Genomic DNA, 19,342 nt, shown 5'->3' with positions numbered 1-19,342 from the left:
AAAAAGCGAACACAATTAAACATTATTTGACTCATAAAGTACAAATATATTTCAGTTCAGAAGGTGAATCTCGACAAGCTGCAGTTCAAAAATTGGAAAGGAAAAGCATCATCAACAGGTGTCGTTTAATGCTTTTGTAAAGAAAAATACCCTTTCAGTTGCTGTTACTTACAAAATAGCATATGCACTTGAAAAAAAGAGGCAGACCATTTAGAGATATAGAAAAAATTAAAGTATGTATTGTTGAAGCAGAAAGTATATTAGATCCAGAAAAAGTTGAAAAATATAAACAATTGCCTCTTTTAAAAAGAACTATAACAGATTACTAATACAAATTAGCTGAAAATGTATCAGAACAACTTCATACAACTGTACAAAATGAAGATGTTTATTTTTTAATTGTTTTAGACGAAAGCATTGATAAATGTGACTCGGTGCAAGTTTTATATTTTATTTGTGCTGTAACTAAAGATTTTCAGTGCCATGAAGAATTTCTTACGCTGCACACACTAACTGGAAGGAAGAACTTGCAGAGTTGACATTTTTAAAAACCTCCCATTGATTACAATTAAATGTCAGTAATTTAGTCAGTGCCTGCATCTATGGCACAACTTCCATGACAGATAAAAAAGAAGGATTCGTTGCTTTATTAAAAAAGGGAAACTTGGAAAAAATGATGTCATTTCACTGCATTTTGCATCGGCAAAATCTCTTCGCAAAAATTACTGTTTTAAAAGACACTAGATAGAACTATTTCAATTGTCATCTATATTGGCATAAATGCAACGTGTCATTGTGAATTTTGGCAGATGCTAAATTTAGAAGAGGAAACAGTGTTCTACCATACTACTGTAAGGTCCTCTGGCTATCAACAGCACAGGTTTTGATAAAAGTTTTAACTTTAAGATGACACTTTTAAACTTTTATCAAGAACAGGGAAAATTATGTGATCTATCAGATGAAGCATTTCGCAGAAACATTGCACTTTTGTCTGATATTATGACCAAACAAAACAATTTAAATATTTGCCTGCAAAGAACAATGAAGTAAATACATAAAATGTGGCAAAAGATCCAAACATTTAAAAAAAAATAATATTTTTCAAAACATTGCTCTCTTGCTATGATTATGTGGAGAAAACTTCACAGGGCTAGCAAAAATGTTGAATCAGCAAAAAAATAATAATAAAACATTCGATTAATATTTAAGGTTCTTGAATTTTTTCTAATACTGAAAGATTTTCAAATATATACTGAAATAATATATATAAAAATAATATACTGAAATATTTTCAAATTTTGATGAGCACACTTCCGCTATGAAACTCGAATTTGAACCACATTTTAGTAGATGTATCCAAAGCTCCTACGGAACTACAAATGGAGTTATTTGAGTTGCAGGAAGATACACTTCTCAAATCTCTTTTTTATGCTAAAAAGGATTTCATAGAAACCTGAGAAAATGCTGCTGAATATCCATACCTGCGAGAACATGCACTCTGTTTACTTTCCTGCTCTGAAAGTACTTACTGCTACGAGTCAACATTTTCTCTCATAACAAAAATTAAAACTAATTTAAGAATGCAAATTACAGATGTTCAAAGCTGCGCATTCCGATGCTTAAGTTTTCCATCAGGTTTTAACATTATTTTACATACTCTTGCTATGTTGGTTTTTTTATAATTTAATATTATTACCTTTCTATTGTCTCCCTTTATAATGTAATAAATTTATTGAAAAATACTTCTGCCTTTTTATTTCTATTTGAAACAGTATTTAAATATTTGTAATTGTTTATAAAAATATTATTAAAGATGAATATAATAATAAATTATTAGCTTTATATGAATAAAAAAATATTTTATATTGTAAATTTTTACTTTATAAATGACTTCATGTTTTTTGCATTATTTCTATATAATGTAATAAAGTGATAAAACTATACAAAAACTCTAATTCACAAAAGTCGCATTTATAGGTATATCAACTTATGCACCCTCCTTTATTACTGCCTAATTTAAATGTAGCCTCTCATGGTAGAAAGGTTCCCCACCTCTGTTCTATTCCATTTAATTAAAGCAATGCTAGTGAAATGGTAAACAACTGCACAACTTCATTTCATTCTTTTTTTTCCCAACTTTTCTGTTGTCAACAAAATAGAAAAAATGTTCTTTTCATTGAATTCACAATTTTGATAATGATAGAATTTTTTGTAACTTTTATTATTTCATTCTATTTTTTGCCCTGATTCAGTTTAAAATCTTTCTAAAATAATCATCAAGATAGTTTTTACACATTCACAAAGAACTGTTTCTTTCATAATTTTTTTGGAAAAACTAATAAGACTGTATATTTCATTCTTCACAGCAAGATTGTTGGCTTTACATAAATCCCTTAAAAAATCATATTTTTTAGATGTTCATTTAATAAAGAAGAGGTTTTTTTTTTTTTTTTTTTCTTTTTTCTGTGTGCAGCTCTTTATTTTACAGATTTATATTGTTACAAAGTGATATTTTCAAAGATTACTGATTTTTCAATAAACTTTCAAAAATAATACAGTTCTAGTCATGGAAAATATACCTAACTGAATTATTTCATTTAACTTATTATTTGTGCTAGCTTTTACTTTAGGCAAACTAAAAACTCATACCTCTGATACAAAAACAACTTCATTAACACTGCATATATAAAAACCAAACACACTTCTTAAAATTTCCACAAACTGATGGACAGTCATATTTCTTTGACTTATATTCAAAAAGAATAGTGCATAAGCAGTTTTGCAAACAATCAGTTTAGATCACATCATGTGATCAGTGCCATCTGTTACGACTACTTGAAAGTATAAGTATAGATTGCTAGAGGATCATAATTTCACAGAAGACAGAAAATATATAATTAGCACCAAATATAAAATAAATTTATTTAATATAATTAAATCTATATAACAAATAAATGCATACCAAAGTCAAAATATACATTTTTGGCAGAAAAATCCAAAAACAATGCACTTTGTCCCAAAAATTTGATAACCAAGCAAAATATGGCATTTTGCCTGAATATGCAAACTATCATAATAACAAATCTTTTCTTCTAATAATATTTAAGTGCCATTAATTAAGGATTGCGTAAGCAGAATTGTTACATGCTAATGTGGTAACAGTTTTTAAACATAACAAGAGCTATCACAAGTTACATAAATATGCAAAAAACGTGATTGGTTAACTAGGAATATCATACAAGGGCTATCTGCCTAAGGGAAAGAATGCCTTCAGGAAGCACTTTCAAAGGTAAACCGGCTTGCATCAAGGTTACATGGGGAAAAACACCATGCAGCCAGCCCACCTGCAAGGTTTTGAACCCAGGTTGAACCACCAGTAATCGGATATTACTGCTAGGCAGCTAGTCAGCCACAAAAAACTTGCCACTTGTAGACATGTAGCATGTGTTACTGTTTCCCATAGGCCTTTTTTTAATGATAAAAATAGGAACAAAGGAATCAAAACTTGTCATCAATTAGAAACACTCAAAAAGAGATCCTCATTTCAATAAATATATATGCAAAACTTCTGTTTTGATTTTCCTCAGCTTACTTTCCTTATAATTGATCAGAACAAAAACAGAATAGTTATATTACATTTTAAATCTTTGATATACACATAAAGATTAATTTTTTTATTTGTTTAAAAAAAGATTAAACACTGCTGAATTTTCAGTTTGAAGGAAAAAATATAAAACCAGACATTAATTTAAACAATACACAATTTATAAATCAGGATTCTCTAAATAATTTTCAAACAACAGCAAATATGAAATTCAAATTATTATAATCAATATGATGCTATTTCAAGGGGAGGAGGAAGATGATTCACATGTCAGTACTGTTTCTCAGCAAAAACTTTAAAACTAGATTTAAGTAAAAATTCTTAAACATTGCTATACTAAGCTACATGCACAGCAAGGGGGAAAGGGGGCATACCAAGGAGTTATCTAGGATGGAATGAAATCTGGTAGATGGATGGAAAACGAAATGTTAACATTTCAGAGAAACAGAATGTTTTATTCAGGAGATACTGCTATATGTAGCAAATAAATCAATAAGGCATCCACTTATGTTCCTTGTGTAAGTTATCATCTAACTTGGCAATGACTGTAGTACTAGTGGATCAAAATTTAGTATCAAACTTAAATTTTGCAAAATTTTAATTCTGTGATATTCTTGTGGGATTTTTAGTCCAAAGAGGCAATTTTCCCAGAAGGACTATTAATATCGTTCTGGCATTTTGCATTGATTCCCTATGAATGTCAGTTCCCTTTTCAAATTGTTGCCACCAAATTTTAAAGCCCTGTATTATATTTGAAGAAATTAAATAATTAAGAATTTGCATAAATGTATGTATGTTTCTCACACGGTGATAAAACAACTATACCTTGAGCCAACAAATTTTGAATAACGTACGCTTCCACTCGAATATCAGCATCTGGAAGACCAAATTTGGAATTTGTTTTTTTATCTATTTCATATTTTGTAAAACTTTAACCAATTTTTGATTAACAAACTCAACGATTTAAAAGTGAGCAATGGCAACACTGTACAAAAGAAAAAAAAATTTTTTTAACTCCAGCACTCGAGACGGTGTATCGGAAATTCTAATTCTAAAGATTAATTTTAAAACTATTTTGCAATATTGCTATTGAACTGAATTTTATGGTTTAAGCGCGAAGAACATGATATTTAATAAATAAGGGTAACACACAAAACGCTAAAAGAATGCCCCTTTGGGCGTACACTGTTATTTTTTTATCAAACACTGTTCAATTTTTTAGTTAGATTGCTGGCATCCTGAAATGGTTAGAGGCACTTGCTAACCAGACCCTCAAATGTGCTGTATTGCAAAGAGATCTGGCAATACAGTTGGCCAGGGAAGTGTTTGACAAGTATCAAACAATCATTAGAAATTACTGCTATATGCAGCCAAGCACTTTTGTTGAAATATAAGCTTGGAGTGTCTTGAAATTAAAGGCAACATAATGGAGCATAAAATATTAAAGATATGGCTGTGCTGTAAGAATATCATGGACGACAATTGAAAGGATCCAGTTATTTAATGAAATGGCCCTCCAGACCAAGGTTAAAAAGAAGGGCTAGCTCATTCCTTTGTCAATATGATCCTCATAGGGGAGTTAACAGGAAACAGTCTGACATGACTATGATGCATCTGCTCTGACTTCAGCTGTTTAAGACTATAGTTCCATTCTGGTGCGAAGCGATATTCCAGCAATGTGGACATCCTAAATTAATTTCAATTACACATATTCTGTTCTAGTAAAGCAGTGTCAAAGTCAAATTGGCAGCCCTCGAGGTAATTTCATGCTGCCTGTGAATACATTTCAGGCAAATTAATTAGCATTATCATGACAAGAATTTGAAGAAAACATTTAAGATTTTCACGGTTTGAAGTCCAGTTTTAGGTTATTTTCATTAGCAAAATCAAACGTAACTCTTCAGAAAATATAGAAATAGAGCTAATTAATTTACATTTTTTCTGTTTTGCACCACAGAAAAATCTAATAAATAGAAGAAAGAGAATATGTTGTCATTATTCTCATGCTTTGTCTCTCTAGAGAAGATTTTGTATATTTCTTTTTAGTTTAAATTAAAAATAAATTACTTAGTAGTTCAATTTATTACAATTAGCTGAATAAATGCCAATCTGATACTTATCTGCTAAATTTTAATATTTAACTGTCTGTTTGAAATCCAAATTGTGACCAACAGAAATCTCTTGCAGATACCAACTTTTAGATTTCAGACAGAATGTAAGTATAAATTTGATATTTTTCTTTGCATTACTTTTAATTATATATTTTTACAAATATTTAGTAAAAGGTTTTTAATTTGATTATCAAATTTTGTTTTGTTAAAAAAATTCCAATTCCCCCCTTTTTTTGTAACTGCTGCCTGTCAGCTACTTTCAAATTGTGCATTGGCCCGTGTGCAATGCAAATTTGACACCACTGTTTGTAAAGTATCGTTTATGTAATATGTCTTTTTGAGTTATCACAAAAAGGCATAAAATTCAAAGCAATGAGAATGATAGGGATATTGTATTTCATATTTTTCCACGGGACAATTTGCTTTTGGCAAAAAAAAAAAAAAAAAAAGTATATATATATAAAGAGAGATACTTATGTCGAAGACAGGATTCTATTAATGTGAAGAACATAAGAATCTGCAGCAAACCTTTTCTATGCAGTGATTGTGAAAATGATATAAAAAATTGCTTGCTTAGATTACTGCAAAAGAAGCTGTTTATATCCAATATTGTGCAAACAAAAGAAAAATAAAGCAGAGTGCTTTTGAAAGATTACACGAATTAAGTCTGAAAAAATTCATATTGAGGCCGATTACGAAAATGATGATAAGAATAATAAATCAGATACAAATGATTTTAAAATAGAACTCACAAATGACGATGTAAATACTGCTGAATGCCCTAACTAAAAATAAACAAGAATGCATTGATAATTTATAAAAAACAAAGATAGCTCAGTAATTTATAATCATATAAACCATCAAAATAATTTTGCATGAAAAAGATCTTCCTCCTTTACCCCTCTTCTGAATGGTTAAGTAATTCTCTTTAGATACTGTGAGCAAAGTTGTTTTGTCGAACTTAAAACAATGATCATATATATATTTAAATGCAATGTATGTGTATAAAGTAAGTATAAGTTAGACAATTATTTAAAAAATATTTCTTATTATATCAAATAGGAAGAGAAACATACTAATATAAAAATTACAGCAGGTCAAAAAAGCAGTCTTAAATTTGATTAAAATTTGAATAAAACTATCAGTTTCTAGGGCAGTCAAATATAAGTTCCTCTTCCTTACCCGCAGAAAAAAAATTGACATATATATTCTAAACTATGCCAAACTAAGGTGGTGTTTCCTCTCCCCTTAACTTTAAAAGGCTGTTATTATAGTTATCTTAGACAGAGTAATAGAATTATCCCACTTAGTATGCAGATGAAGAAAAGATAATGAATGCCATAGTTTTTTTTCTTTGTGATTTAATAATAAATGCACAGGGAGAAAAACCTGCAACTTCTATGAAAATGTAGTATATTTTACCTATTACTTTAAAATTAATACATAAGTATTATTAACTTTTTAAACATTATAAATGCATACAGTAATAACATCTTCTCTTCTAAATTAAAGCTATTTTTCATACACCGTTTTTCAGGTTTTTTGTTTTGTTTGTTGTTGTTGTTGTTTTGTTTTCAAATTTATTTCTTTGCTGCGAATTGTGTCTTTGGAGTCAGTGTCAACATGACTACGTTATCACTCCTCACTTCCTGATTCAGACAGAAAAGCTCTATGGACTAGCCCTTCTCTTCTAAGTCCTGCTCCAGGCTACACTCTCGGGTTGTGCAATGGATGACAATTAGTTAAGCATCTCATCACTATCCTGGACATCTCCAGACATTTCTTTGCAGGTCATCATGGCTGAATTTGATGCAAATTTTATAGCTGAAGATAAATGTACTCAGTGAGATTTCATGTCAGATGAATCCAAAATCACTGCAAATGCTCTAGTTGGAGTGCAAAGGTGAGGGGTTGTCGGTGTAATAAGCATTATAAGTGGACATTCTGTCCTCTGGATTTCATGTCAATGGTTTTTGCAGTCACTGATGTTCTAATTACATGTACATCATAGATAACAATGAATTGGATACTGCAAGAGCCGCTACGGCGACTGCTCTGTCCACTCCCCTGCTGCTTTATTGCACTCTGCCACAGTTCAACCATTACTTAAACCTAAATGTTGAGAGATCGATTAAATTTAACCCTTCTTTTAAATGACTTCACACCCTCTCTTAACTGATGACATATGCTCAGACTGTGCAAGAACCCATTTTCAAGGCACTGGTATAGTCATAGTGGAGTAGATAAAACTGGCAATGGTATAATCATAGTGGAGTAAAAATTATGCTCCAAAATTCAATTTTCCTCTCTTTTATATATCATTCGAATGCTCAGTAATGATGCTTTATAACTTAAGCCATTCATCCAGTGTATGCCAAAATTTGATTTCCCATAGGATCAAAAGATATTTGAAGAGAAAATTTTGTTACAATCAGATGCTGCCTTCCTGGTGAGTACTATCCACTGCGGCTATGAGATTGACTTATTGTTGGCTAGAAGGGTTGGGCTGCATCCAAATTATGACTTCGTCCTTGATTCCCTCCCTTTTTTTTTCAGAAGGGAAGATTAAAGTGTATTTTAAACCCATTTATTACTTTAAAATGTTTAAAAAATTATACAAAAAATTATTTATCTTTATTTAAAATATATCAGTATATGATGAGACTTTTTCAGCAGAAAAATTGATTCCATAATTTTTGTTACATACAAGTTGCAACATTTTCTTCAGAATAAAAAAAAAAAAAAAAGATATTTTAAAAATCAAATATACAATCAAATATAATATAATGAGCATCACAAGCTCATTATATTAGCATAACAAGAAAGGAAGAACTTTTTTTAAAGTAACAAAAACAGTACAATAATGCATTCGTTATATTAAGATAAGTTAGCAAAGTAATAATCTGCTAAAGTACAATGTACTGCAGATACAGTGACTTATTTTAAAAGCATTACAAAGAGGAGGTCAGAAAAAATCTGAAGCAGATTAATGTGATATACTTACTTTCATCCATCGAAGAACAAATACCATTACTGATCTCACTATTCTCATTCTGAGTAGCTGTTTCCTGTGATACTTTTGCCTGTTCTTCCTGTTCCTGCACTGCTCTGATTTTAGCAAACTCTGCAAAAATGTTTCATCATTTAAAAAAAAGGATGAAAAGGAAATTTGACTTCAAACTAGAAAATAAAATATTAAAAAAAACTTGCCTATATCATTTGTTATATCCTGGAGAGTTTCATATATTCCTTTTACTAAGATGTTAGCATTTAATATATCATCAATAGTCAAATCCTTAGTCTCTGATTCGTCAGACAAATTTTTAATATCACTGATAACTTTTTTCATATGATTGATACGGTCATTAGATGGAATACGCAGATACTTAGATTGTTCACATGACTGTAGTTTTTCTATTGCCTTTGAAACTAAACTTTCAGCTTCTTTTTCACAGTTAGTAAGCTGAAATTTCAGCTCTTGTTGCTCCTTCACCCTAAAATATACATATAAAAAATATCAGAACAAAGATGTACTAGATTAATAATGATTATTTTTTATTATATTAATGTTTTCAAACTAAAACTTAAACCATAAAAAGGTTAAAGAAGAAAAATTTAGAGCACATTTCACATTTTTTTTTTTTTTTTTTTTTTTTTTTTTCTCTCAGAATACTTTCTTTAAGTCATAATTTTAAAAACAATTATAACTATTAAAGTCTTTTGTAAAAAATTAGTAACTAATGAGATATATACAAATATAAATTTAATAAACTCATCAACAAGTTCTTATTACTGTTGTTAAGTTTCTATCATAAAGCTTTTATCTCATATCCATTTACTTTCATTTATTTCAACTATGCAGAATATCATATCTCTGCAAAGTTATTTCTTATTTAACACATGAAAATACTCAAAAGAATATATACAGGGTGTTTCTGCACAGTGGTTACAAACTTCCAGGAGAGAGAGAGAGAGTACACCTAGATGATGAAAAATCACATACCAGACCAGAAATGGTTTCCTCGTGTGGTAGAGACAACACGAAACACAAGAAATGAAGGACACAAACAGGGTGAAAAAACATGTTTATTATGCTTAGTACAACAGAATCCAAATAATAAGAACAAAAACAGGCAACGATCATCAAAGAAGGTGTTACAAATTATGACCTTGGGCCGTAATGCAGGGCTCACATCTCCGGCTCATGGAAGATCTGATGTTCTGGAAAACACCAGACGTGCCCTGAACTTCTCTAGCAGCTGCCACTATGCATGCAACAAGTTCCTCAGCACTGTTATTAATGGGGATTTCATACACCAGTTTCTGGATGTGCACCCCCAGAGAAAGTAGTAAATGCAAATGAGGCCTGGCGACTTTACTGGCAAATGCACCAGACCATCCCTGATGATCCAATGTTCAGGGTATATTCCATTCAAGAGGAGACACTCATTAAAGTTGTAATGTGAGGGGGCGTCATTATGCTGAAACCATATGGTAAAATGCATCGCAGCGAGTACATGTACACTGTCCAATAGCTGTGGCAATACTTTCTGAAGGAGGTGAGATAGGTTGCATTTGTCAGATGTTGGGACAACAAGTATAGCCCAATGAAATGGTCCCCAATGATGCCCACCCATAGATTAACTGAAAACTGTCTCTGGGATGTACAGGCTCTTGTTGCATGTGGGTTCTCCTCCAATCACACAAGGGAGTATTGTGAGTTGAACATTCTCTCTTGCGTGAAGGTCACCTCATCGGTGAACAAAATGGTGACTGGGAAATGGAGGTCTGTTGTGTGCTTCTCTAAATACCACTGTGCAAAGGCTAACTGTGAAGCAAAATCATCTTTGTCCAGTAACTGGATGCATTGGGTGTTATAATGGTGCATGGAGTTGTCGTGCAGGATCCACCAGATGCAGCCTGTGGGAAATCCCAACACAACCGGCAATAGCCTGTGTACTAACACCAGGATTGTTCTTTAACAATGCCCAGCATAGTCTCCTCATTGACTAGCATTGCTACTGTTCACTCACGCTATTGTATCCCTTTTGGGACAGCCTCCCTTGCAAATGTGCAAAGAAGGTGTGACAGGGAGTCTGCCTCATGGGGTAATGTTGGACATACAACCACTGTATGCCTTGCCCACTGCAATCAGCGAGCTCCACGTTCGTGTAAATGCTATCCTATTTCCAATCTTTCAGTATGTGAAATGAAGCGTCACAGCGAGCACAGCTGCAACTACCGCACACATGCATTGTCATCTGATATTTTAATGTAATTAGTGCCATCTACTTCGTACACCAGCCAAAGCCGTCCCAACATTTTAGCTGTTTTAGGAAGTATTTCCAACCATGCATTGCTATGTGATTTTCCATCATCTAAGTGTACTCTTTCTCTCCTGAAAGTTGTTAATTACTGTGCTGAAACACCCTACACATGCATATAAACATTACATACTCTTTTGTATAGTTTTATTTATTCATATTTCAACCCTGTCTAAAACTATATAAAAACTAGAGAGAAAATATTACATATACAACACCTTATTCTTCATATCATGACAGTATAGAAAATAAGTTTCATCTCATAAAAAGATTTTATTATCAATAAGAAGATGGTCATTTAATTCTTTGAAAATCATCCTGCAAACAAAAATAAATAGCTAGGATACTTCAAGTTTTGCACTGTCCACCATAGGATTAATATCTCAATCAGCGTATAGAATTTTTGTGATCAAGAGTTTAAAAAAACCTCAAATTAACTTAAGATGTATTCAGGAATATACAAAAGCAAGTACGCATTTGGAAAACAAAGAGAAAGATTAGTAAAATTAATTCCTCAGTGCCAGATAGAGTGATACTGCTCTTGTAACAAACATAATTTTTTTTCTATGTTTATTATTCTGTATTTGTAAATGAATACAAATAGTGTAACTGTTATTTAAATTAAATTTGAAAGAATTCTTATGACAGAATACATTCCTATTTATTCTTTTAATGATGGCAAAAACTAGAAAAAGTTATTTTTCATGCATAGCCCTTCAGATTATTTATGAATAAAAAATACAGCTGTCATTTAAATATTACCTTTTCTTTAATTCTTCTTCTATCTTTTTTTGCTTCAGTTCTGCTTCTTGCACTTTGGCACTCAGCTTCTAAAACATGAAATTTAATAATTTTAAGATGAAATCAAAATAATTGAAAATACATAAAATAGCAAAGATATGCATTTCTCAAATCTTCATTGTATTGAAAATCTCCTACATTATTTTTAGTAATAAAAGTAAGTTAATTATTGTTAAACAATGCTCAAATAACAGCAGTTTACTGACATTTTCTTCTCCTTGTGAAAACACATATTTAAAATTCTAAATCTCTCTTGAATTAGAAGAGTTTTACCTTTCTTTTAGATAATGACTATCTAAAACCTTATTTCCCCCTTTGTTCTCTTACATTCAAATAATGAAGAAAGAGAATAAAATAAAGACAAAAATCATTGGTGCAGACATGGAAGAAAAATGTTGCCAGAGATAAAAGCATGCTGAAATGAAACCATGCTTCTTGCATTTACGGACATTTACAAATGAAATTCAGAATTGTGAAACTGAAATGAATAATACACTAAAAGCTAGCAAATAATTTATCTGTATGAAGATGGGTCCTAAAAATATAAAAATATTTTTAAACTTTGGAAAATGAGATTAGATATAAGAACTGGAAATTGGATTAAATGCAATTTCCCTAGATTCAAAATTGCACAACTTTTACAGATTTGCTACAGTGTAAGAATACCATTACATTGCATGGATTGAATTTTATTTGACTCTTGTTTCTATGAAAATCTGTTACATTAAATACATCCTAACTATTTTAAATGTTAATCTCTGAATCCATGAAATTTCACGATTTTGGATAAGAGTTTAAATGTAATAAGATTACACACAGAAGTTATAAAATTTAAAACATTAAAGGTTATCTGTGAAATAATGTAGCACTTATGATCTTAAAACTGGCGAGGAAAAAACATCAATGTTAACATTTGTTTTGTTTCAATAAAACATTTTTCAAAACAGTTGTTAAAGAAATTTTCTTTTGTGTGCTAATACATTCTCTTTAATTTTACAGTAAGATACAATTTTTTGTTCAGTTATGAAGTTCTGACAATTTCAGATATCAGACTTTGTACTGTAGGTGCAGACCACATACAAAGCATAGGTACAGTCAGAGTGAATGGACAAATTCGAATGGAAGTTATATGCTAGAATTGAATCTTCTTGTCTTTTATACATCATCTTGATGCTCAATTTCAATCATTTGCATGCTGGATAAAAATGGATTTGCATATGAAATTTTGTAACAATCAGATAACCTCTTCAAAATGCTTTTTTTTTTTTTTTTTTTAATCTTACTCTTGCAACGTATTTTTTCCTCCCTTGGTAAAAATACTCCAAATTCTTTTTAGAAAACATGATTTAATTTCTTATTTTTCATAGTCAATACTTTACGGATTAAAGAAAAATTTTTTTTCTTTACTTAAGCATTGTATTTTTTCCTCACTGACTTCCTCTTAGTAAATGTTGATAAAATTGCCTACAGAATTTTGGGAAATCATATTATGTTATTTCTTTCAATTCATTCCATGACATTCTTCATAACTGGATCTATTAAAAATTGCATATTCTTCAACATCCTAGTTTTTGAGATCAGACTCAAAAACACACTGCAGAATAAGTAGTTTGCCTTTCTTAGAATGCTTCAGAGCAGTCTTAATATTCTCACTTGAAACTTAGTTTCTATTTATTAGTTCATCAAGCATGAATATCAGTGTAAAGTAAGTGATATATAAATTGTTTTCATAGCTGTTTTGATACCAAGTAGTATAGCAACATTAATAGTGTAGTCAGAAAATTATGTAAATTGATTGCTCATGAAACTTTTATGAAATGCTTCCTAACATACTGATTCCTAACATACAGGTAAAAAGATGCATATATGAATCATATAGATACATGTTATTTACCAAACTACAGATATAATGATAATTCATTGACAACCCTTTTATTCTGTTTTTTATGATTTAACTTACAAAACCTATTGAATACCATGTCTCCTGAAAAACGATTAAAATTCTGTACTGTTCATAGATGGTTGACCTCTGCTTTGTACAAAACATTGCATAATATCCCAATTCTGCTCAATAATGTCTGCATCTATTAATACAACACTATCTCATGACCTCAAATTCAGATGTTTACTTCTCAAACTATTATTAGGTGGCTGAATATAAGTAACTAAATGCATATTACTTTATTTGCAGAGATAAAGTCTAGTGAATGCATGACATAACTGAATATAATAGACCTGGCAGAATGTTAATATATTTTCAGTGAGACATACAAGAAATTCCAATTTGTGCAACAGAACTTCTTTTCTACTATAATCAAGCCACCACCAGCTTTTAAATCTCTAGCACATATATTAGAAACCATTAATTTATTAGGTTTTTCTCCATCTAGGAGAATTTCAGTTATCCCAGATTAATTGGAAACAAATTATCAGACCAAAATGATTTGTTTTCATTCTTTCACTGTTCAGTGACGATACTCCCATAGTAGAGTGCTCTACCATCCTTGCACCGATGTTAACAGAGACTAGACACTGAATTATAATGTTATTTGTGCTATGTGATTGTTCCAGGGTTCATAGCCACATTTTAATTAAAAAAATAAGCACCTATAAGCACTTTTCAAGCACATTTTAGGAAAAGAAATAAGCACTTGTCTAATTACATTATACACAACTGCATGATCTTAAAAGAAAAATTAGATTTGTAATTTAAAATATGAGAAATTCAGTATTAATTAAGAGAGAATGAACATTACTCAACCATGGAAAACAATTACATTATTTTTTTAAAATTTTAAATAACAGTTCAATTCACAGAACTAGTTTACAATAAGAGGGAAAAAAATATGCAGAACTAAATCATATTACAAGATTTAATGACGAAATTTCTGTTTAAAATAGAGAAAATAAATAAAAATAAACCATATTTATTATATTCGCTTGGCACCTAAAATAAATACAATTTATTTTTCCAATCTTATTAATATTTAAATAACTTAAATCAAAATACTGAACATTTTCTAAATTTTCATTATATAACAGTTTTCCTTTAAAAGATATTGCAGGCAAAGTAATTTAAGTAAAAATAAGTAAAAAAAGGAGCTTTTCTGAAATCAGAAGATGGGAAATTTCTTCATGCAGTCATCCTTTAACAGTAAAAGCTTAACTACCCAGCATACTCAGAAATTTGTGAATATCTGAAATTTCCGGATAGTTGAGCATAATTGGTAAAAGTGGAAAGGGGGATAGGTTGTAGCCATTCGTTAGATTTTTCAGCTAAATAATGCTCTTGGCATATTGATATGTGCATTATAGAAAAAATAGTCCAATGGAACTGAAAATTAATCTGCTTAACAAGCACAGTAAAACTCTTTTATATCTGTGAAATATCGCAGACGTTATTGCGCAATACGTGCGCCTTAATTCTTCTGCACGTGATATTATGCAATCGGAATCAACAGCTGCCGGTATTCGGAGAATAAATAACTAAATAAAGGAAAATGCCCCTTTGCTTCGTCTGGTTTTCATCGTCATGCGTCCATGTGGCATATTTATCATCGAGCAGGACATGTCGCGCTCTGCGGGATATCCCTCCCGTACTCATATTTAAGAGATAAAGAGATTTACCAATCTCGTTGCTTGTCATTCTAATTTTGAACAAAATGCATTAAATTTCTGGAACAGAATCATTCTTCGCTTGGGCTGGTACACCACAGAACTTGTAGTCCTATTCAATCCAGATGGGAAAGTGACCAAAAAAAAAAGTCCGTTGCTTGCTTTGTTGCGAACTGTAATGGTTTGAATATTCGAGACTTTGCGGAGAAAGGGGAGAACCCCCCATTTCCATAATGTATAATGCATTGGCAAAAAAAAAAAAAAGAAAGAAATTATTTGACTATTCGATTACTTCCACTTTATTTATTCCATTCCGAATATTATTCCTTTGAAAACTAATTTGTGTTAAAACACACCAATTTTTTAAGTTTATCTATAGTTCAGCAGTTAATGCAAATATAATATTATAAATATTCATACATATTGTAGCGATTTGAGAACAGTCAGATTTTTATTTTGGGTAGCGTAAATAAAATATATATATATATATATTTTTTTTTAACTGAAGGATAGGTGTTAAATTACACAAGTTGAATTTTAAGGTAAGTTCAACTGCTTATCATAACAAAGTAGTTTGCTTAGCAAAATAGTCCGTTTACATAGGAAACGATAATCACTTGAGTTCAAACAAAGTCCAAACAGAGGTAGCGGAGAAAAAGTCCGGCTACGCTTCTTTGAGAGTTTCTTTTTCCGCTCTTGACAGAGCTTAGTAGCGACTCGGGACGAGCCGTAAAATACACAAGAGAGAAAGGGGCTCTCTAAAGCTTACTAGCGACTCGGGAAGAGCCGTAAAATACAAGAGAATGGCTCTCTCTTCTCTACGCAACGACTGCGTATTCTTCAGACTAAAAACTCTCTAATTATTTTCACTCACTGTTTTTATGTCCAGGTTTTCTGGGCGTGTCTTGTGCGTCTGCTGCAGTGATTCGCTAAACGTCTTTTTCAGAGCATCTCTCCATTGGTTAACAGGCACTGATTTGTTCTCAGATACTACCTTGACAGCCTGAGAAACTGAAATTTTCCGTGGGAAAATTCAGAACGTCTTTTTGGAAGGTCTATCTAAGTTATTTCGAGAAACAGGCAGTTGGCGACAGTCTATCGCATACACACAATGGACACTCCACAACCCGTGAGAACTTGTATGAAAGTTTTCTCCTTTCGTAAAAACAATATGCTTTCCGCACTTTGTTGGGGGTCACGTTCGACCTCAAGAATTCGTAAGTGTCATCATGGTGGTCATCTGGCGCCCATTTAAATCTCCTTTTCCCAGACTTCGTGGGAGTCCGTGGGAAAATAGCTGACGATGTTACAGCTATAGATTCCTTCCCCCTTCGGAAGAACTTTTCTCGAGTTGAAACGAAGAGGAAAGTTCTCCTCATCATTTCACTAATTTAAAAAATGACACGAAATAAACTGTTCTCTCGATAACACTTTCAAACACACCTTTACAGGAACACAGCTACATTGATTAATAACAGTACTAGTAATGTCACTATTGAAAAGTTCACATATAAGTCAATAAGGCATTAACTTTAGAGGTGAGAATTAATAGGATATTTAAAATCAGAATCACACACACATATATATATACATATACACATCACAAATATTCTTAACAAAGGGACAAAATAACTGATGATATATTCTTATATTACACTTTTACTGTATACAAAATACTTATTCAGATAAGAAACTGGCATAATCACCTCTTTACACTCTATGTTTCGCCCGATTCGAAACGACTCAGCCCATCAGCATTTTTATTCAATTTGCCTGGGCGGTAAACTACCTCAAAGTTATAAGGTTGCAACACTAGAGACCACCTCATTAATCTCGGTTTGAACTTGCGTTTTTGTTTAGCCACACCAGGGGGTTATGATCTGTTTCGATTTTGAACCTTTGTCCATCTAAATAATGATGCAATGTTTTTCTGGCAAAAATGATACTCGCGCACTCCTTTTCCGTAGTGCTGTAGTTTTGTTCTGCCTTTGAGAACTTTTTACTTAAATATAAAATCGCATGCTCCTTGTTCAAATCATCCCGTTGCGAAAGAACGACTCCCATTCCAACATCGGAGGAGTCTGTTTGTACAATGAATTCCTTTGTATAGTCAGGTGCGAATAACACAGGTTTTTCGGTTAATAGCCTTTTTAACTCCCGGAAGGCTAGCTCGCATTCTTCAGTCCAGTCTATAGCTCCTTTCTTAGATTTCCCCTTCAGTGAGTTTGTGAGGGGTGCAGCTATTATAGAGTACTTGGGGATGTAGTGTCCGTAATATCCTGTTAAACCAAGGAACGCTCTGACTTGAGTCTTTGTTGTGGGTTGAGGAAACTGCAGAATCGCTTCTGTTTTCACTTCCATAGGCGTTCTGAAACCGTTTCCTACCACATGCCCTAAGTATTTTACATGATTTTGTGCAAACTTGCATTTTGACGATTTAATTTTAAGATTTGCGTGCAATATTCGTAGTAGCACTTGGCCTAAGTGCTTTAAATGCTCGCTCCAGTCATTTGAAAATATGGCGATGTCATCTAGATAGGGAATTGCGTATGTTTCGCATCCCTGAAGTATTTGTGCCATTAATTTGCTGAATAAATACGGAGCGTTTTTAAGCCCGAAGGGCATTCTTAGCGAACGGTAAGTGCCAAAGGAAGTTACAAACGCGGCAAGACGCTGGGCCTTGGGGCTGAGTGGAATCTGCCAATAACCCTTTGCTAAATCTAATATAGTAATATACTATTTAGCCGAAGCTACCGTCTCGACCCTTTCTTCAATATTCGGTAACGGGAAAAATTCGGTCCTAATTACTTGATTCAGACGTCTGTAATCAATACAAGGCCGAGGGTCTTTGTTCGGAGCCTCCACCAAAATCATAGGAGAGGTGTAATCCGATTCGCCGATTTCGATTATTTTCATATCCAGCATTCTCCGGATTTCTGACTTTAAAATATCATTTCTCCTAGGTGATGTGCGGTATGGCTTCGATCTCACGGGCTGATTATTGATTAATTCAATGTCGTGAACTACTAAATCAGTTATCCCAGGTTCGTTAGAGAACACTGACATGTATGTATTTAGCAAAGTCTGCAACTGAGCTATCTGTTCAGAACTCAACCTTACTTCTAGTTTACTCTCCCGAGTTATATCTTCAAAGTCGTACACATTTGGATCAGCAGTGAAGTATGGAATATCAACTTCCGGTTCTAAACCTTTATCATCAACCTCTTGCAATAGTAGATTAATTGTCTCCGGCTGCTGATGGTACGGCTTCAGCATATTAACATGAATGCTCATTTTTTCCCGGTAATTTCACTACATAATTAGTCTCTGAGAGTTGACTCTCAATAATACCAGGGCCGAACCATTGAACTGATAATCGATTTGCTTTCGAGGGGGCAACGACTAACACACAGTCCCCTTCTTTAAATTGTGTCTTAACTGCTTTCTTATCATACCAGAGTTTATGTTTTCCCTGCAACTCTCCTAACCTTTCAAAAGCTAGATCTTGGCACCTTTTCAGTCTATTTATTAACGAGAGAACATAATCCGTAACAGTGACATTCTCCTCTTGGGGCTCAACCCAGTGTTCATACAATAGTGTTTCTGGGGTCCTTGGGTTCTTACCATGGACTAATTCGGCGGGACTAAATCCCATACTTTCGTGTGTAACCGTACGCAATGCTAGCAGAACAGATGGGAGATGTTTCTCCCACTCCGATCCGGCCTCTAAACACAGCACTCGCAAGAGTCTCTTGATTGCGCGGTGAAGTCTCTCTACGGGGTTCGACTGCGGGTGATAAACAGAGCTGTGAGTCCCTTTGATACCAAATTTTGTGAAAAACTCGGTTGTTAGGTTGCTCGTGAAGGAAGTTCCCTGATCACATTGG

At 32.5% G+C, this 19,342-nt stretch overlaps 1 protein-coding gene across 2 annotated transcripts in view; it reads right to left on the bottom strand.

Annotated features, from left to right (window-relative positions):
• LOC118199687 (uncharacterized) overlaps positions 1 to 19,342 on the bottom strand; it is a 77,474-nt gene that overhangs the window by 33,601 nt on the left and 24,531 nt on the right. For both annotated transcript variants that reach the window (XM_035371595.2, XM_035371593.2), the window contains exons 5-7: positions 11,802 to 11,869; positions 8,926 to 9,209; positions 8,720 to 8,839 (exon numbers count right to left, since the gene is read on the bottom strand). In XM_035371595.2, coding sequence (XP_035227486.1) covers positions 8,720 to 8,839; positions 8,926 to 9,209; positions 11,802 to 11,869 — 472 coding nt within the window. The remainder of the gene's footprint in view (positions 1 to 8,719; positions 8,840 to 8,925; positions 9,210 to 11,801; positions 11,870 to 19,342) is intronic.

This window comes from Stegodyphus dumicola, chromosome 4, assembly GCF_044657685.1.
Source record: "Stegodyphus dumicola isolate Sdum_Otavi_A_Nest chromosome 4, ASM4465768v1".
Taxonomy (NCBI): Eukaryota; Metazoa; Arthropoda; class Arachnida; order Araneae; family Eresidae; genus Stegodyphus; species Stegodyphus dumicola.
This window is presented reverse-complemented; position numbering and strand designations above follow the sequence as displayed.